Below are 21,692 nucleotides of genomic sequence, written 5' to 3'. Positions count from 1 at the left end.
ATACAGGTTTCTTAGCTTTGCTTAATCACTCTCAAACTGAACACAAAAAATAGATAATACTATTTATAATATTCTCATTTTTATAATAGAATTTTCCAAATGTGGTTAAATTGTGGTTTATTTCAGTATAAGAAATTTCATGATTGTATACCAATTAATAACTTTCAAGCAAAGGTAAATTTTAGCCTGGTCTATAGCTGAATGATTAAGGAAAATATTTCTTTAATCAAGACCAAAATCGGGCAGTTTTTCTATGGTAGTTAATTCTAGACAGAATTTTTTTTTTCTTTTGAGGGGTTAGAACTTACCAATAACAATAAAACATTCTATTCCCTGAGATAACAGCTCCTTCTTTCCGGATAAATCAACCCCAGTTTCAGGAAAAATAAAGCATCCTAGGCCCATTGTAGAGGAGGGAAAAGCTGAGAGAGATGCTGGGAGCCACGTATCCATTTCACTGTGTTATGTGATAATCACCTATCCAGAGTTCTTTATGCAGAGGAGGGAGGAAGTCTACACATATTCTTAGAAATGAATGATTTTAGTTTGCTAATCATGAATTTAAGTCTGACACCATTAACCTAACAAGTCAAAAGTATTGGCTTTAAGCCATAAAAATTCCACATACTATTTAGATTTTTTCAATACTTAAGACCCCTAAAAATAAAATGAGTAGAGAAAGAGCATGAAGACTGAACACAGTAGGTACAAGCACTCACTTCATGAATAACTCACCAAAGGAAGGATTCCTTTAGGGACCTGAAGGATCTTGGAGAAAAACCTCTCTTCTTCTCACCAGCATACAACTTAACACTTCCATGAGATTGCTCCCGCACCCCCATGCGAACTGTACACTTATTACCTTTTCACTACCTTCCCTAGTGAGAATCTTAAAACATTTTTGTAATATTCACACTTTATTTACCATGTCAACACTGGGGACACTGTGGGCAGGCTTAACCCAAAATAGCTGCCTCCCATGCAGTACAGGGATGATGTCATTTCACCAGCAAGGTATGCCTCTGGGAAATCTCATTAACCAGGAAAAAAAGTGACCTTTAGGACAAGAGAACAAGTATCTTGAGACTTTAACCTGTATCTGCTACTACTTAAACAAACAGCATCCTACTATGAGACGGATACGTTGTTTTCAATTTCTATGCCATGTTTTTTTAAAAGCAAAGGCTGGTGAACCACGTTGAACTCTGAATGCTAAACGATCGCCCAGCATGCTCAAGAAAAAACATTAATATTTTGGTTAACAGAATGAACCACAGGAGGATTATTAAGGTAAAATGCTAGAAGACAAACTGAACTTTGCACACACAAATACCAAATGTATAGAGAACCGCCAAACATCTTTGGTGATTCCCAAGTGCTAGGCCTTAGACTTGCTGTCATAAATTACCTGGGAAGCATAATAAAAAACAGAACCTGGAATCTCACCTGTGGACAGGGATCGAGTAGATCTACAGTGGATCCCAGAAACTGTATTTCTAACTCACTTCCCTTGGGATTAAGATGCAACCAAAGTTTGGGAACAACTGCTTTAGGTCCTCACAGAGCCTGAGGGACTTCACTTCACTCACCATGGAAATACTGAACATCTGTCATTTATTCAACACACCAACTACTGCACAAAACCCTACTGAGCTAATGCTACTAGGGAGCCCCAGGAGAAACTGCTAAATAAACCACCTTTCACAGCACTTGAGTCACTGTTTCAATATCCCAATAACCAGGAATTTTACCAAACGCATACTAAATTCTAAGTGGCTTGGAGTACACAAACATTTGTATATACCAACCAATCTTCTGTACCTTTCTAAAGTAAAGCACAGTGTCCTGGCAAGAGTTTTGATATAACGATCAGAAGACAAGGATTTGTTTGAGTCACAGCTCTTTCTTCAACTGCCCGGTCTTGGCTAAATTGTATGACCACCAAGATCTCCACTCTGACTGTGGACAGAGAACAGTGCTTAAGCCTAAATTACATATGGGTCCCCCTGTAATTCCAAAACTTCTGTGGTTCCTCAAGGGTAAAGAATATAGACTTCAAAGAAGGGGGAACTCAGCAGGAGCTGGAACAACCTGGCAAGACAGAAGCTGAAGGACAGAATTCCTTTAGATGGGCTCCAAAAGATGAGATGACCACAGTTAAACTAAAAATGAGTGTGAAAGGGTATACCAAGAAGTCGGAGCTGCAAAAGCATATGCATGGACGCTGGGAGTAAGATCAGCTTACAAGTAAAGAGCCAGTCTGAATACAGGGGAGAACGGCAATAGCACTGGCATCACTCCTACAAAACTCAGCCAGATGATAGGGTAAAACAGTAGAGAAACACCATAGAGTTTTGAGTGAGCAGTAACATGAGTAAAGTGGTGCTATGTAAGAAAGTGGTGCTGACAGCCATCACCAGTATAGATTAGACGAGGGAAAAAGACTTATTTATGGAATAGTATCCCAGGAAATGAAAAGGCTTAACTCAACTTCCAAAACATTCTTAAAGCTGTGAATACTAGAAAAACTTGGCTCAAGACATTGTACAAGAGCACAAAATCTGTCTAATGGAAATAAGTAAACATAGAAAGAACAAACAGGCAAAGGGGGTGCTATATACTTGTGGGAAATGGTCTGCTTTGCCTCTTAGACAAATCTGGGCCAAACTGAGGATGCCAGCTGTTATCTGATATTTTTACAGGAATCAAATAGGGGCGGGGAAAGAAGTAGCCTGCTGTTTACCCATTACCCTGACCCACATCTCAGAAAATCAGAAACTGCTGTCACACTATAAAAGCCACAAGGCTTTACTGTCCTTTCTTCCACATATTCAGCCCAAGCAGCTGGGCCCTAAAGAGAAAAGGCTGGATGATGAACAGTAAGGAAGCAGCTGTCATCAACTGTCTCCTTGAAGGCCACGGGCATTTCTCCTGTGGAGACCTATTTCCCCTGCATTTCTACCTTCTTCTGGATCTTTGTGCAGGAGGATATTTAGTAAAAGAACTGACACACTAGAATGAAATAAGGGTAATTATTTCTAGAATGGAGAAGAGGATAGTTCCTGGGACAAGCCATCTTGACCACCTATTCCATTTTCTTCCCAACTACAACTCAGGACCTCAGAACTAGGACAAATTAGCAGCAACGCTGGAAATCAATATAAATTGAGGAAAAGAAACCTGCAAAAATCTGCTGTAGGATAGAGAGCACACGGTCTGAAGGTAACTGAACACTGGATGTCTTTTTAAAGAACACTTATTGTTACTTAATAGTACTAGTAAAAGATCTCTGACACAAAAAGTATGCAGAGAAATATACATAATGAGAAAAAGCAGTTCAGACTGAAAAAACTTCAAAACAAACTTGTCTTACACTTTATTGGAAATCTCATTTTTCCCTTCACATTTTGATAATATACAGTAACCAGTTCATTTTCTGATTGGTGAATCTTTTCATAGAACATTTTCTTGCTCAAGAAGTATCTAGAATTCTTGGACCTCTCATACCCTAGTATATTTGGGAACCACTATATACTTTCATTTAGATAAGACAGGGCTGGTAGGCATTTTTCTTAGGGGCCAATAAATATAAAGACTGATGTGTCAAAACCACTCAGGGCTAATAAATTACCTTAACTGGTAATTCTAAGAAAAGCAACTTTAAAGCACAAAAATGACACTTCATTTCCAGATACGTGAAAAAAATGAGCAAAAATCTTTTACACAAGTCTCTAAGCAAGATGGATACTACAGTCAGCCTTGACTAACTTCCCCTCACCACTTCAGGCTATAGTCTGAGCTGGTTTCTTAAATCAAGGGTGGAAAACAGGTTCAAACTTGAGTCAATTGATAGAAGTTGTCTGGAACACTATTTTGAAAAAAATATTTGGGAGCCACATCTAGACTCTGTGAGAAAAGAGTGCCATGATTGATTGGCAATGTCTGCACTGGGCAGGAGAGAGCAAATTGATGGTACAGCTAACTAAGAATTTGCTAGAGGCGACATCCCTCTTATTTTCTAAAGGAAAAGAAATCTATGCTGTGAATTAGATTAGCTCCCTCTCAAGAGAGAATCTACATAAGAATTTCAAAGATTCACAAAAGCAGCAAAAGTATGTACAAAATTATTTACTGTACGTCTTAAAAAGAAAAACAACAGAAAAAATAACCTGTGTCATGTAAGTTCCTCCAGTCAGTCTCCTCAAAGCAAGCTGAATTAGCTAGAACAAACTACAACTCAAGCACCAAATCTAGCCTGCCACCTTTTTGTATAACTCATGAGCTAAGAATGGTTTTTACATTTTTTAACTTGGAAAAAAATAAAAAGAATATTTGTAATACATAAACATCTTATCAATCTCAAGTTTCATTACCCATAAATAAAGTTTTATTGGATAACGGCTGCATCCATTTGTTTATGTAGTGGCTATTACTGCTTTCATACTATAAAGGCAGAGTTGAGAAGTTGTGACAGACTGCATGGCTCGCAAAACCCTGCTTATTTACTACCCAGACCTTTATAGAAGAACAAGTCTAAGGTTTCCTCAAGTTATAGGGCAAGTAATTCTCTATAAGGGAAGGAGACTTGATTCCGTAGGCTGCCTAAAACATTTATCTAAGAGAGTTGTTGCTCTGTCCCCCTTTGCGAATACATGAATGATTATATATAGCACTCTTGAACAAACAGTTTCTTCCATCTTGCAACAAACACCAAAATTCCACTATATCTCCCAGGTAACTGTTTATATGGGGGCCCAAAAGGAAGAAAGGAAAGAACTACAAATAAATCTTAATTGTTTTAAACTTCTGTTCTGCAAGTGGATATAAAAAAACTTTAAACATACTTTTATTGTTTTGGTTTGAAGTCTCAATCCATTCAGGGTGTTGATAGCTTTCTCTGCATCCTTGGGGTCAATGTAGTTCACAAAGCCATATCCCAAGCTCTGCCCTAATGAAAAGGAAGGGGAAAAAGGCATATATTAGTTCTATACTGCTGACAGAGATCAACTTTCATTTTGGCATATGGTCTTGTCATTAACACCAGCATATTTCCTCAAAAGTAAAAAGAACTCTCTATTAATTCTAGAAATATACATGAAGTCTTTATGTCTCCTGTCTACTACATTTTCAAGTTTTACAACTCAGCAAGCAGTGCTGTTTAGGAAAAAAAACACACATCCCCAAAGGATTCCACCATCCATGCCCTGCCTGAGCCAGAGTATACCAGCAGCAAGACAAGGTCAGCTTCACAAACTGTGGGGATAAATCTCTGTGCTATGGAGAGGGCTTAACAGGCAATACCTTTTCAGCTTCAGTTTCCTTAGCCATAAAAATGGGAAGACAGAAAACATCAACCAAGAATCTGTCAGTGTTCAGTGAATTGTACCCTGACATATTTACAGCCTTTACCAAGTACAATTATGTCGGAGTCTAAAATGGTGAAGAACCATGTGTGGGCGTGTATACATGTAAGTTTATTTTAGACGAGGGCTTATCTTCAAATACACTCAATCAAATTTCTCCAAAGAGGGTTTTATGATCTAGATAAGAACAGGAAAATATGAACACAAAAGACTTACAGGGATGACATCGAAGACAATGAGAACATATAGGAAAAGAAGAAATAGAACATAAACAAAAATAACAGGAGAAAAAAAGTCTAAAGTAAAAGTTGCTTCTAAGTGTTTGTTGTTGTTGCCACCCTCCCCCCATCTGAGCCCTCTCACTCTTGGTTCACTGATGCCCTAGATCTCAGAAAATGGGAGCTATCAAAAGCAGTTGAATCAATGGAATGCAAAGATAACTAAAGCCAATCACAACGGTCTCAATTTTTCAATGAAGCAGGTTTCTCAGTTTGAAATGGCAAGAAACATTATACAGGTGACAAAAATGGCATAAGAAAAGTTTAGTCTACAAAAGTCAAAACAAACTAAATGACGATTTCCCAGATGCCCAAGGACGGTCCAAATGCTTTTACTAAGTACTACTGTTGCATCAATTTCATAGGGAAGTGAGGTATTTTTTCTTGATGGGGCACCGTAGGTGCAAGTGGTTATCAATGTGGGTTTTTAGGACAGCTACTCTGGTTGTCCTAATGTGGATACTTGTTACCACATAAACGAAAAGAGAAGGCTAAATACAGTGCCCAATATGAAAACTAGTGATTATATTTTGGGACCACAATCAGAATTTTGGATAATCACTGCTAATATATGTCCTCTATCAAAATGTATTTTTTCCTTTTTAAAAAAGAGAAAGGAATAGAGAGCTAAAAACTAATTAGGTTAATTTCATCTCACACTAAAATTGAGGTTTTATTTTACAGTTCTAGTAAAGAGTCACATGTGAAGCCACTGTAATTTTAAGCATTCAGCTTTTCATTAATTCAACATTTATCATGTGTCTACTGCATGCATTGTGCCCCTCTTATGAAAATGTGTTGCAGTCCTATTGTCATTGAGTAGAATTAAATTGGCTGAATGTAACAAAATCTGCTCAAGGAACCAGCTTATAGTGGAAAGACAGACTTCCAATACCGGCTCTGGTGTTTACTGGCTCGCAGTTAGCTGTGCAATTTTGAAGAAGCTACTTAACACCTCTCTGAACCACAGCTTCCTTCTCTCTAAAACGAGGGTAATTCCTACCCAACTAGGTTGCTGATGCAATGATGAAAATATTCATTAATGATGAAAGTGGATCGTCACCCTAGTCAAAAGATAACATGAGAAAAAATAACATGCTTACTGTTAAAGATTTTAAGTATATTCATTTAAAGTTAAATAAAAAAGATGCCACAAATATAACAGAAAAAGAAAAGGGCAATACAAATATAGTTTTGTCATACTGCTATTCTATGACAAAATAAATCAATTGTATCAGCATAGTCTAATTGCCCTTTCTACTGATAGATACTCCTCCTCCTGCATCTTAGCAGCTTCTAACCCCAGTGCATTCTCAAACTTGACTGCAATGGAATCATCTAGAAAGCTTAAAAAAAAAAAAAAAAAAAAAAACTAGAACAAAAAAACCTGATCCCCGAATCCCACTCCCAAAAATAGATAGATATATATACATATATGTGTGTTTGTGTCTGTATATATATGTGTATATGAGATGAGATCTCACTACATTGGCTGGGCCGTGCTTGAACTCCTGGACTCAAGCGATCCTCCCACCTTGGGCTCTGATTTTATCAGTCTGTCATGAAGCATTGGTACTAGCTTTTTAAAATCCTGGTGACTAACGTACAACCACCATGTTGAGAAATCACTGCCTTAATGGTGAGAACCTAGCTGGGGCTACAACGGGGCTGCTGGGAGGTCTAAGAAAGGTCTTGCAGGGATGACTGCTGTTTCACAGTTGCGTTGTTTAGGTACACATGGATGTGTTTCTTCTAAAATCTTCAAGTTACCTATTACTTCAAAGAAACAGTTTATTGGCCTCCTGAGGTCTGTCTGGGGCACAGGAGTGCCTACTGAGACTAGATCACTGGGTAAAGTGAAAAGCCTGTCTTGCTTACTTCCTACTTAGCTGTTTCCCACTCTAGCCTCTGAACCCTTACTCCTGCCCTGCTGTAGGCACGGAAACATTTGCTAAATGAAAGAATGAGAAACTTACTGATGTTATTTATTTAACCAAAGGTATTATCATCATCACCACCACCACCATCAGAAGACCCAACCATCAAATGGGTCTTCCACCTGATACCCTCAAGCAATCGTGACTAGCTATATGAGTCAGTCAAATATCTAGTATCTGTTAAGTTGTTTATACTCAGAAATATTTATCCCCAAATGACTTTGCCTCCTTATAAAAAGTTTCTTATTTGCCTAGTGGCATTATTAGGATGAGTGCCACTCAGAATATGTTTGAGGTAAGCAAAACTGTATTATTATCCTAAGCAAAATAATATGAAAGGGGGTATCTGCTATTAAAAGACTGCATTCCTAAACCTACCGTCGTTGGTGTATTAAAATGTTGGCACTATAACAAAAGGGAGTTAGAACTTTAAATTACTTTACAGTGAAAATCTGTAATCAAGGCAGCAAATATTTATTGGATGTTTAAAATATATTAAGGGCATCGCAGATGATACCAAGATAGGCAAGCCTCCCCATTCTCACCTTTTAGCTACATGGTATTTTACTGTTTAATTGTAGCTTCACATTAACCATGTTCGGTATTCAGATTCTTCTCCTACAAGGTAGAAATGATATCTGAAGCTTGGCAAGGTCAATCAGCTTCTACAAATCAAAAAGGCAGGGAGGAAGTAGTAAAGTCAGGACTTGAAGTCAGGACTTTCAAATGCTGTGCTCTACTCCACTCAGTTAACTAGTTTATACCTGAACTGAAACTTCAGGCATATTGCGTATAAGCCCAGGACTAGTTTGTACCCAATATGCCTGAAGAATAACGTAACCAGGCACTTCTGACACTTTTACCGCAAAAGTTGTTTCTTGTTTGATTACTATCTCAAACTTCTGTACCTTTTGTACAAATATCAGTTTTACTATATATGAATTTCAGCGCCATTATTCATTCCTATGACAACATAAATTGCATCTTATTTATATAGTGTATATTTCTGGTTATAAATGAGTGCACAGTTTTTAAAAATAAAAGCAGTAGCAAGGCAAACATTAAAAAAAATACCTAACCTACCCTTTCCCACTCTTATATTCATCAGTAACAGTCATGGGCCACCAGGGAAGGCTTGGAAACCAAGCATCACTTATCCATATCATCCAAACCTATTTTTCAAGTCTCTCTGAATTTAGAATGTGCATACTGATAATCCCCAAACTAAGATTCATTTCTTTAAAAAGTTTTATAAAATGCTACATTTAAATTCCAAGTACAACCATTATGGAAACCAACATGATTAAAAGACTATTCTGACCAAAATGACAAAGCTAAGGCTCTTCAAAAAAAAAAAAAAGCCCTTAAGAAAAACAAATCCTGTCTTTAAATGCCAAAAAATTTGCCTGGTAACTGAACATAAAGAAGAGGCTCAACGCCACGTGTCCTCAGCTATTCTCAGAAGCTACCTGTGGTCAAGTGTTCTTAAGAATTTTCAAACCATTAATTCAAATCTTTTTTCTTTTGAGGCAAGGTCTCTCTCTCTGTCATCCAGACTGGACGGCAGTGGGCATGATCTCGGATCACTGCAACTTCCACCTCCTGGGTTCAAGCGATTCTTCTGCCTCGGCCTCCCAAGTAGCTGGAATTACAGGCATGCATCACCACACCCAGCTATTTTTTTGTATTTTTAGTACAGACAGGGTTTCGCCATGTTGGCCAGGCTGGTCTCGAACTCCTGGCTTCAACTGATCTGCCAACCTCGGCCTCCCAATGTGCTGGGATTACAGGCGTGAGCCACCGTACCTGGCTCAAAGTCTTGATTTTAATGGCCTTGGTAGGGATTCTAGAACTTTTGCTATATTCTGTGCTGCACTGTTGTGTATGAATGCCTTTTGTTTCACACGATTCTTTTTAATCTAACATATATGCCACAGAAAAGAAACCCTTCTTCACAAGAGATAGAAAAATAGTTTATAAAATGTTCCTGGCACAAGGAGAACAGTTATAAACAGGCTGGTAGAAATCATGGTCAAGGGATCTATACCACAGAGCTGAAGCACTCCACAGGCCTCTGAAGAGGACCAAAGACTACTGAGAGCAGGGTTCAGAGCAAGGAGAGGAAAACAGGAAGAAAACCCGTTTAGTGGCAAAGTGCTACTGTGGGAAACACAGTAAATGGCAATATATCCCAAACTGTGTGTAATTCAAAGCATCAGCTATTCCCCTGCCACCTACATTGTTCTAATACCCTACTTTAATTAAAATTTTAATTGCATATTTTAATTAAAAATACACAATCTTCTGGACCTGTTTCATTCAAAGGTCACTTTATTTAGTCTTTTCTATTTTAAATTACTACCAATGTTCAGAAAAATCAAATTACCCCCTCAGGTTTAAAGGTAAAGGCAAGAGACTACCGTAATTCTTGATTAAAAGTATATTAACTTTATCCAACCAATATTAAACAAGACCCTCAACACAAAATTGTGGAAAATAAAATTTTGGATTTGAAAAAAAACAAGAGTCACCCTACAAATTTCTCATCTACAATAAGCATTCAATAACTATGGGAACCATACTTTTTGATAGGCCCTGAGAATGCAAAGGAGAAAAAGTTCTTTCTCATAAAGCCTATATTCTGACAGGGGGAGACACGAACACATTCTACAGGGTATTAGAAGAAAATAGAGCTAAGGAGAAAAAAGCAGCAGGGGGTGAGAGTGGGGAGGGGAGGAGCAGGGCTGCTGTTTAAATACAATGGTCAGAGCAGGCCCTATCCTGCAGGTAACATTTGATCCAAGGCTTGAAGGAACTAGCTCAAGTCTAACAGTGAAGATGTGCAAGACGTTCTAGCCCAAGTTCTGCCATACCCGCATCACATTCTGCCAGTTCTACCAGCTAAATCGGCCCCTTGTCTGCGTTACCATTGGTTCTGTATTATTCTGGACCTGATCACTGCTACACTATCCTAATAGGACACCCCTTGCTTAGACTCCCATTAATTCCAAAAACAGCCATCCTCCACCAAAACACTGTCCAGGAGAACTTCTTAAAACACAAATCTAACCATACTCTGGTTTCCAGTCACTGTCAGTTTTTTGCTCACTTCTACTTTCGCTCATCTTCCACCACTCCTACACATACACCCTAAAATGCACATTCAGTTCTCTATGTCTGGAACACAGCTCTCCAACTAGCCAACTCCCATGTATCCTTTGAGACTCTCTGAAGTCATTTCCTGCCACAACTTGCCCCATCCCCAGTGCACACTGTACAGTGCTCCTCTCGACTAGTCCTCCCACAGCTTCTTATATTATTCCGTTATCTTTGTTACGTGTGTCTGGGGTCCATTTGGATGCTCCCTCACTAGACTGCTGAGCAAGGACAAGCAGAACATAGTTCCTGACAAAGAGGACCCTAAGACAGATCATTAAATGTTCTGTGAATGACTGAATGAAAAACAAATGAAGGAACAGCAGCATCTGCCTTCCAGGAGCCTGTGGTTTAGGAGATAGTTGCCCTTATAAACATGTTCCTCATGTCCCTACATTGTACCAGATGGATTACAGAACTTGTGGAGACAAGATGCTCAAATGTTATAGTAATTCTGCCTTCATAAGGAAGTCATACGAGTTTTAAATAGTTCATGTAAAATTGTTCATATGAAAAATTTCTACAAATACCATTAAGATGAAGTCTCAATTTTAAAAAGTGTCATCTAGAGTAATTTGATAGATTTACATAAATCTGTTCCACAAATCAGTAAGTATGAATTATGGGATGTCAGCATATAATTTTGTTGAAAGTACTTTTTCACTAATATAATTAAGTCTGCTGAGACTATTCATGTACAAGTCAAATAAAATGCAGAGTGAATTCTGTAAAAACCTGGTAGTTGAATCAACAATAAAAGGTGACTACACTGATTGATGTGTATCTATTATTTCATTTACAGCAGTAGTAATGTTTTATGAAATAAAAGAATAAAAGCCGTGTGAATCTTTTTCAAATCCCACAGTTAGCAGAAACAGGTCACTATGGTCCTCTCTGTCAAGGAAGACTTGCAACCTGAGGTTTAATAATGCAATACTTTTAAAAAGCAAAATGGAAAGATTCGCTCCCTCCAAACACAGCTCTTGCATAGAACTGCATGCCTTAACGACAAAAAAAAGCAAATAATTTCATTTGCAAAAACAAGTTTTCGTTACAAAGGGGGAAAGTTTTTGTTTTTAATAAAGACCCTGTTGCCTCCTAATATCCTTCTCTCTCCTCCCTCAAACACACAATAAAGTTGCAAATATGTTGTATTTCTTCAGATGGACTTACTGTTCTTGGGCACTCATTATGTGTGTCTGTTCAGACAGGCTGTGCACTGCAACTCTGGCACCAAAGCAACTCGCACCAGACTTCACAAAGGAGCTTTCTTAATATCTCAGATCTGATACATAGCAAAACCATGTGGATACCACACAGCAGGGAAAAGGTTTGAGAGAATCTCAGAACAGAGGGATGCAATTCTCTCTAGTCACGTTTTTCTCCACATTTTAATTCCTGACTTAGCCTGAGTCTCCTCAAATGTAGCATGCCAGATGCAGCAGGTCCTTCCATTTAAACACTCAAGTTAAGGTGGGTCAAGTTAAACAGGTCTTCCTTGCTGCCCTCTAATGAGTAAGATCAAATTGTGAGATGGAGGACTGGTGAGATCCTATTACTACAGTCCAAGTCAGCCTTCCTGAAAGCTGGGAGCATTTCTACCAGCTTCCCAAAGGACATTACCAGGGATTATCACAAGGATGGAGAATTCAACCTAGACACTCACATAATACAGAAAACAGATGGCTCACTCGAAGACTCATCTTCCGCCCAAATGCTAATAAAGCTGGCCTGAGACTGAAAGGCCCCAAAGTTTCTAAATGATTTTCAGGACTTCACACATACATGGAGCTAATATAGAAGAGTTTAAATTATAACTTTTCTGCTGAAATCAAAGTTGCAAACAGTGATCATTTGGTAAATATTACCTAAGCAGCCTAATTCTAGAGAGAGCAGTTAACGTCCTCAGCACCAGGGCACTTTCCCTTCAAGTTAATTTTAATAGCCATATCTGTCCCCTGATTATGCAACTGGTAGAGCTCTATTTTCCTGCAGTTCCAGTCCCAGTAATTATGAATCTGCTGGCAATGCAGCATGACCCTGCTTAAGTTGGCGATACTGTGGGTTCTTAATATATCACATTTTCAGACAACATTAAGAACTCCCACACAATTCAGTCTTAGACTATTGAGAACAGAAACAGCATATTAAATCCTCTAAATTCTTGCCAAGTATTACACCGGGTACACAAAGATATCTTGCATCCAAGACCAGGAAGATGAGGAAAAATTACCTGCAGTAGGAAAATAAACCAATTCCTCTACAACACACAGGATGAGACTCTACCTGAAAGCAGGTTCTCCAGCTTGAAAGAAAGTGACTGAGATAGTGTAGCACGCTCAGCACCACAATGAAAACAAACGGCGGTTCTCATCACTTATTGATATAGGTAGTTTCTCTAAAAGATAGTTCAGCAGTTCTACCTTCAAACACTGGAGCTGCCACCAGGATAGAGCAAATGCCAAAATACCTTCAGATAGCCTGAAAGTCATACCTGACAGTTCAAAAAAGGTTAGGACATTAACAACTCTAGGCCAGTCCAATCTACTTTCAATTAAAGGTTTGGGTATGCTGCAACTTTCTCATTTCTTTGTTAATTATAATTAATTCTACACAGATCCGCCACCACCCCCACCCCCACCCCCACACACACTAACAGTTTTATATTATCTGCTTTATCTTGTGTTTACTTAAAAGACAATGGAGTTGTTCAAGTATATACCATTTGGGATGAAGGCAAAGGAACTGTATTCCTCAAAATAGTATTGTGGTAGAGGAAAACAAGTTAACTGTGGTAGTAAAAAGGGCATCTGCTGTTGCTTGTGCGACCAGCTGGTGTCAATCTTCACAAACATGCACTCTTGCCTGTGCCTGCACACACACACACACACACACACACCCCCCCCCCACTAAGCAGTCCATCAAAAGGCAGTACAGCTTCTTAATGTGTTTTTGTCTCTGTACAAGACCATTTTTTAACTCAGATACCACAAGAAACAAAAAATTTAAAGGCCCTGTTTTGAAACTATGTAAGAGTCCCTGCAAGCCACCATGGAGAGCTCCCCATTTTGTCAAGAACGGGAAACTATAAAATTAGACTCTAACAAACTCACCAAGTCCATGTGAAAAAAAAAATTCTCGTTAGAGATAAATTTTCTTCTTGAACACATTTTTCTTAAAAAAAATCACTCTCTCACCCAAAAGTTAAAGGTTCACCAGCCCAAACCTTCCAGTATGAAAAAGTCAGTAAGTTTGTCGGGGAAAAATGCCCATTCCCACTGCCCCATAAATGCTATGTCTACCTGTCTGGAAGTCAACAGTACCACTGCCAAACTAAACTATCAAGCAACTAGGATCCTTACATTACATATATCACATTTAATTCTCACCACAAGGCTACATGTAAATACATCTGTATCCATTTTACGGACATAAAGTTGGAGGTTCAAAGATGCTAAGTTAACTTGCTCAAGGGCACACACAGCTAGCTCAAAGGAGCAGCTGGGCTTCCACACTACAATCAACCTTTCCAAACTCAGTCTTTCAAAAGTGTACACTTTGTTGCCTTTGGCCATGTGTGGAAATTACTTTGTGGCAGAATCCTGTACATCCAAAGTTTACAACTTTCCAATCAGAATATTTATAATCTCCAAATACATCTGTATTTTTTTCTTGTTCTTTGTCATGAAATAAATTGACTGGAACTTCAATTCTTTCTTAATCCATCCAAGAGACTATCTATGAAAGAAAAAAAAAAATGACCTGAAAGAAAAGGAAGGACATCCTGCAGGTGCACAAACCACTTAAGCCCCCAAAACAAATCCATCATTACAAAACAGATAGATGAGAGGTATCTGCATTATAAAAAGATCCATTTAAAATGGGCCTTGATTTACATACTCCTTTTCCAAACTCAGAAAGCAGTTCTTATGGCTAAAGCCAAACATGTTTGCTACTGCCAAAACGGTCTCCCACACAAGACATTTCTCTCCTCAGCAGATTGCATTAAAATGCTTTCATACGCATAGCATGATTTCATAGCGGTGGAAAAAAGATGGGATCAATACCACATGGTCTCTGCCCTCTAAGATGCTCAAAAATTTTAAGCCCAACACAGTAAACAAGGGAGAGAGGCAGGCACCTAATGAACATGAAATACATAAAGTGCATCGCAGGGGTTTCAGGCTTAACCAGGACCAGCTTGAAAAAGAGAACTCTTTAGTGTGTCAAGACAGAGAAGATGAAATTCAGGTGTTTCCTGACAAACAAATTAAGGAAATAGGAACATGGAGAAGAACAAATTTGTAAAGAAGTATAAAAGAGACAGGCCAAAAGCATACTACGCTGAACGTAAGGCATCTATGTAGAGGTAAGCAAACCGACCCCCCATCCTGGAAGCAAGACTGGCCCATGTGAAGGTTTACAGCAGACAAACTGCAGGATGCACCAAGCACTGAGGCACAATGAGGAAGGAGGCACACGAGGGACCCAGGGACAGTCACCTTAGTGGCCTGGTATAATCACTGAGCAGATGCAGATGTAAGACTGTAACTAGGGACCTCAGTGTTAGAAATCACCCACATTCTTTTTCCTTCTTCCCTCCCCTCTCAACTCTTTATTCCTTCCCTCTCTAGACACTCCCCTTAGGCAATCCATGCTTATCTACTTAGGCTCTTAAGAAATCCCACAGGCTAATCTTGAAACAAACCAGGAACAGAGTCCCCACTGCAAAATCTCCTCATGATTAGGAGGAGTCATAATTAGTCCACCACCACTGAGCCAAAGTCAAGATAATGCCAATTAAACCTTCAGACACCTGAGAGAGCCACTGAACAAGACACACAGATCCTGCACCACTTCTGCACGTCTCCCATACCTTTCCCTTTGAAAGCCCTATGGTAAATTTTTAAATTGAAGATGGTACTTTAGAATACTAGTTTGCCATCTTCTCAGTTTGCTGGCTCCCATTAAAAATGCTTTTCCTTCCACCAATCCTTGCCTCTTGTGTTCTGGCTTTCAAGTGGCAAGCAGCTGAACCTGGGTTCGGTTACAGGCCTTCTAGAGTAATGGCCAGGATTGAAACCTAGCAACTCCTCGTGTCCCGGGAGGATCCACACTTCCTTGGCATGATAACGTCTGGCCTTTGTAAAAGTAACTAGAAGGGCAAGAAACCTTTTGAACCATAATACCCAGAGATTAATACAACACACCAACTCAGCAGCCTTGAAAGTATTCTTGCACTATAAAACTAACAGATATGGATAACCCCAACCACCAAAAAGCTAAACCCAAGATGACTACATCAGGCAGGGCTTACGATTTTCTGAGACCTCCTTTACAAAGCTGTAAAAACAAGTACCTGAATCCTCTTTCTGCCCCCCGACCAAGCTAAGCTGCTATTATGAGTGGACAAAGTGTTAATAACCACCACAGTAAGTGGGGAAAAACTACTGCAAGTGTTAACAAACCTTATTTTTAACTCTGAGTAGCAACTGCAAAATTACACATGCCTTGTGAATGCACGTACATACCTACGGCCTTCACATACAATATGGTGACATCAAGTTAGAAAAGGAGTGAAAGAGGGAGGGAAGCTGAGTCATTAAGAAGGGAATATTGGGTAGCATCACATGATCAGGTGTTTCAATAAAAACATATTTCACCTTATGTGTACTGATCATAAAGTATCTGCTATAGACCGATATGTACAACCCTTCCACCGGGGGGAAACTGTCCACTGTAATTCCTTTTATATCAAAAAGAAAGAGCAGAATTAAATTAGAGGTATTTTTAGCAAAGACAAAGGAAGTAAATTTCCAAAGGACATCCATCGTCCCCAGTCGACACAAGGATTAAGTATAAATAACATGTGATTTTTCTTCTCTTTGTACAGGACATGTTGCTTAGTTTATAGTTAATGAAGAGGTAGGTAATCAAGAGGGTATGAGGAACATTTTTCTTTCTTTCCTCTAAACTTAAAATAGTCACACACAGCACTGATTTTTACATGCTTAGGAAAAATTCCCAAACAGACTGATGGTGTTTGGGCTGGTGGGGGTATAAATGCTGAGTATAAAGGAAACCTATTTAAATACTACAGACACAGCTTCACAAACCTCAAGAACACTCTCTCTGAAGCAATAAAGAAAAGGAATCCTAATGGAACACAGTCCCCAGAGGAAATTGAGCTGTACATGGTTAAAGTTGTAAAGGCTATGGGTCAGATGGGAACCATGGCTACGAATTAAGTCAAAGAGGTACCCTGACAGAAATAAGTATCAATTTTGTTTTTGCTCAGGGACAGCTTATGCTACAGCAAACCACTCTGAGACCACAGCGCAACTTGCCCACCAATTAACAGATGGCTCCTAAAGAGAAGTACAAAATGGTGCAGCTCCTACGATTGCCACATTCATATCACACATAAGCATTTCTTCCCAAATCACCTCATCCAAAAGTTGAAGTGATTAGCTATTGTAATCCTCCAAATTTAAAATTCACGGATACTTTGAGGAAGATTTTGCTAAAAAGATTTTACCTAGACAATGATTCATTAGGACACAAAAGTAATGTGGCACCATCCACATCAGCATGGTATAGTAAACGCATTATCCTGCCGAATGAGCAGAGCACAGAGGCTTGTCTTGTCTTTTACCACTGACTTTAAAGTATATTAAAAACGAACTATCTAAATCATATACCTGGCAACTTAGTACATCTGACCATTGCTGCTAATTCTGGATACGTCTTTCCTATGAAACAGGAAAAACCTAAACACAAAAATAATTTTAACATATTACCATTTTATCATCTCAAGTACTCTTAAATGTATAACAGGGTAGAGGGTTAAAAAAATCTTATTCAACAACACTTCAATTTTAATTCATCTTAAAAACTTTTAATGTGATGCTTTCTTTAATCTGCTGTTACTGAAGTTACTCGATTTGCTTATTCACATATCTGAGACCCACTCTTGGGGAAGGCGCTATGTTTTTATGGCACCAGATTAAACAATATGAAGGACCATCTGATGTGGGAAGTAACTTCTATACACAGAGCTTCTCAGCTATTTGGGCCACATTACATGCCCACTTGGCAAACACATTTTAAGATTAAGGCTAAGACAAGTGGATCAGAAGAATCCATCTTATTACCACAAAGGGGTCCCTAAGGAAAAGGAGGTTAGGAGTTTAAGGCCTCCAGCTAACTAGCCTTATGAATTTGAGATTGGGATCTCACCTGCGGGAAAAGAAACTGCACTAAAGGTACTCTCTGATGCTCGCCCCCACCTATTATTCTACCGTCTCCACCTTAAGTTTCACAAATAGATTCTGATCTGCGTGTTAGAATCACTCTTGTTAAAGAGGTTCCTACAATGTAGAATGCCATACAAAATGTTAGGTATTCAATTACAAGTACACCACTCAAAGAAATGAATGTTTCACTAAATAACTAGTTTTTCAGCTCATTCCAATACTCAATAGCCTATGCTGTCAAGAGTTTTCCTATTTTGTTGCTGAAAACTTCTTCCTTGCTATTTCTAATGAAGGAATAAAATAGTTATATATTATAAACTAATCTCCTTTATTCAGGGAAAACTTTAAATATGTATGCTGCCAGATCACTTACTAGCCCCTGTACCCAAACAGAATATAACCTATTAAGTGCTTATTCTAGTTATCCTAATTGACAACAACATTATTAAGGATTCTACTTAGATTATAAACTTTATTTTTCTCAAGCAAGAGTATTTTCTAGCAAGAAAACATATCTATACTGAAATGGATCTTAACACAAAAGTCTACTATACTATTTTGGGCTTCTTTATCCTTCTCGCGCACCCCTCATGAAAAAAATAAAAATAAAAATAATAATTAAATCTAATAGTAAAGGAATTAGAACTTTTATCTCATTATTCCCTACAAAGCTAATTTGTTCCTTCATTTGCACTCTCTGTCATTGTAATCTATGACTTAAAGAAAATGAAGCAAAAAAATTCTTTTAAAAATAAACAAACCAAAAAAAACAGGCTGGGCACAGTGGCTCCCAAATACCAGCACTTCGGGAGTCTGAGGCTAGAGGATTACTTAAGCTCAGGAGCTCAAGACTAGCCTAGGCAACAATAGGGAGAACCTGTCTCTACAAAATATATAAATTAGCTGGGCATAATGGCACATGTCTGCGGTCCCAGCTACTCGGGAGGCCAAGGTGGGAAGATCACTTGAGCTTGGGAGCTTGAGGCTTCAGTGAGCTGTGATCACACCACCACACTCCATCCTGGGCAGTGACAGAGCAAGACTCTGTCTCAAGAAACAAATAAAATACAAATCAAATAACCAGGAACTATGGTAGATTTTTACAATCCCCAAAGAAGAATGTTTTCTGAATGTATAATCTACAGCCAAATTAAGATATTATACAAAGATTTTCTGTGTAATCCTCTATAACCTGGTAGTATCTTGGCCAGGTCATTCCCCTGCCCTACCCACCACCATGTTTTCACTTAAAGCTACCTGAACAGATATCCCATTCAAATCCTTTAGGTGTACACAAACATCTTAATAAGTTGCAAAGAAGAACACAAAATTGACTAGATTCTTTTTTGAACAATTACATTTACAATTCACCATCAATGACTTACTTGCTGGGAAAAAAAACATACTGTAATAAAGGTAAAACTAGACTTGCATCTTTTCAAGGAGAACCAAAGACTGTCCAAAAACCTAATGATGACATATACTACTTATCCCATAGGACACAGAAATATAATGCCTGTAAGCATACACATGTCCCTACATGGCTGGAAACCAAAAGCGTTAACTGAAGGGTTTTAAAGAAATGACCACTAAATAAGCAGAGGAGATAAATGTAGGTCATTCAGAGGCAAATCTGTTTTACCACAAGATATATGGCTCTCCTTAGCTACTAAAAGCAATGGGAGTCACCAAACATTATTGACCTCTGAAGACCAAAAGCTAGAGATGAAACATTCAAAAGACCTGCTGTGTGAATGCTACTGCTAGTAGTCATCTCAGTCATTCTTCAGGTTGTTCTTGCTCACACTCAGTGAGCAAAGTAGTGCCCAAGAAACATAATCAAAAGGGGGAGGAAGTCACAAGAGATGACTTGGAAGGGAGGATCGGTATCTTCACTGCACCTACTATTTTCATAATTAAATTCAAACTTTGCTTTCCTCCAACACTAACAAAGTGACACAAATATGAGTAAATTGTTTGAAAGGCACTGACAAGTGACTTTATTTACAAAATATGCATACATACATACACACCTCTCAAAACAAACTCCTTTACCAATAGCTATGGCAAGTTCACAACAGGGGCTTCTAACCAATTACAAAAGTTATCTCTTATAGGTCAAATTGAGACCAATACAAAATTAGTAAGCTTACTTTTGAGTTAAAAAACACTGATAGAAAAAGATAAAAAATATGAATTACATAAAAATTGTTTCAATGGAGTTCTAGATTGTACACTGACTCTAGCTAACTGGCACAAAGAAACACACTGGAAGAGTTACAGAGCGTTTTCAGAATGAGTAAGGGCTGGGAACCAGACTTCAAGGAGTTAAGTAGTAGGAAGTAAAACTACCCCCACCTCAGAACAGAGAGGTGAGTCATCATCACCATCTTATCCTTCTATCACTTCCTTAAGACCCTAGGTCCTGAGATAAAATGCCTAATTGACTTTACTTCGGTTCCTTACTGGCTGCTTGCCTATAGGCAGGCAGAAAGAGAGAGGACCCACCAAACTGGCTTCTGGAATTAGCTTTTTCCCATCAGCAATATACTAAGAAAGAGAATTCCCCAATACAGAAGGACCCTAATGAAATGAAAGACTGAGACAAGTTTGTCTTGGATCCATGAACATCCTTAGAAATCTTTCCATGTAAACTAAGAAAAAAAAAAAAAAAGCCTCTCTCATTTCTGTTCAAATAAAAGACTGCATCAAATATTAATCATCAAATGAAATAATCAACAAATCATTAGTGGACCAGACTATACTTTACACCTTCGCTCAACAAAACAAGCACCAATTTAGAACATCCTGCATTCCACCTTCACAGTATGACAATTCCCTCCTTCTCTACCTCCCTTGAACCATGAGGAATACCACAAGAAGTTCCACTAGCCGAGTACAGTAGTCCTCCACCCCCTACCTTATCCTTGGGGGTTACGAGACCCTCAATGGATAACTGAAACCACAGATAGTACTGAATCCAACATAATATACACTACTTTTTTTTTTTTCCGATCTGTTAAGATGGATTCTAAGTGACTAAAGGACAGGGAACATGTACCAGCCATGGATAATGTGGACAAAGGGATGATTCACATCCTGGGCAGGAAGGTGCAAAATTTAATCACGATACTCTGAATGGTGAGCAACTCAAAACTTATGGATTGTTTATTTCTGGGATTTTCCATTTAGTATTTTAACACCATGGATGACCACCAGTTAACTGAAACTGCAGAAAGCGAAACTGTTGATAATGGGAGGACTACGGTATTTCATGGCACAGGCTCTCTTCAACAGACAGTCACCACTTGAAATCAAGAACTTAACACTGGCTGATATTCTCCAGCACACCCAAAGAAAGCTCAGACAAAGACTACTGAACAACTGGTTAAGCTTGAGTCATCTTTAATCAAGACAAGACCTTACAGCTCCAGAGGTAGAAGACCTCCTCATCTCAATCAGAGGCTTTTGGAAACTCCCTACAAACATGAGTGCAAAGTAGGCAGTGGGGATAAGTCTACACAAAGCTTGCATTAAGACTTACCCATGAAGTATTCACCTTTTTCATTATTTTAAACTCTTACAACCCAGGGGAGGCTTTCTGTTAAGCCCCAACACAGGAAATTGCTTTTCAGTTGTCAATAGCCAACATCTGAAAATAAATCCAGTCACTAAGTGTGGAATGATGTACTTGCAGCCAAC

The 21,692-nt window shown here is 38.6% G+C and overlaps 1 protein-coding gene across 25 annotated transcripts in view; it reads right to left on the bottom strand.

Moving 5' to 3' along the window:
- ELAVL2 (ELAV like RNA binding protein 2) overlaps positions 1-21,692 on the bottom strand; it is a 160,997-nt gene that overhangs the window by 36,009 nt on the left and 103,296 nt on the right. For all 25 annotated transcript variants that reach the window (XM_055092080.1, XM_034967260.2, XM_057298727.1 and 22 more), the window contains one exon: positions 4,845-4,948. In XM_055092080.1, coding sequence (XP_054948055.1) covers positions 4,845-4,948 — 104 coding nt within the window. The remainder of the gene's footprint in view (positions 1-4,844; positions 4,949-21,692) is intronic.

The sequence above is a fragment of the Pan paniscus genome, chromosome 11 (genome assembly GCF_029289425.2).
Source record: "Pan paniscus chromosome 11, NHGRI_mPanPan1-v2.0_pri, whole genome shotgun sequence".
NCBI lineage: Eukaryota > Metazoa > Chordata > Mammalia > Primates > Hominidae > Pan > Pan paniscus.
The sequence above is the reverse complement of the archived record's forward strand: the minus strand, read 5'-3'. Positions and strand labels throughout refer to the sequence as shown.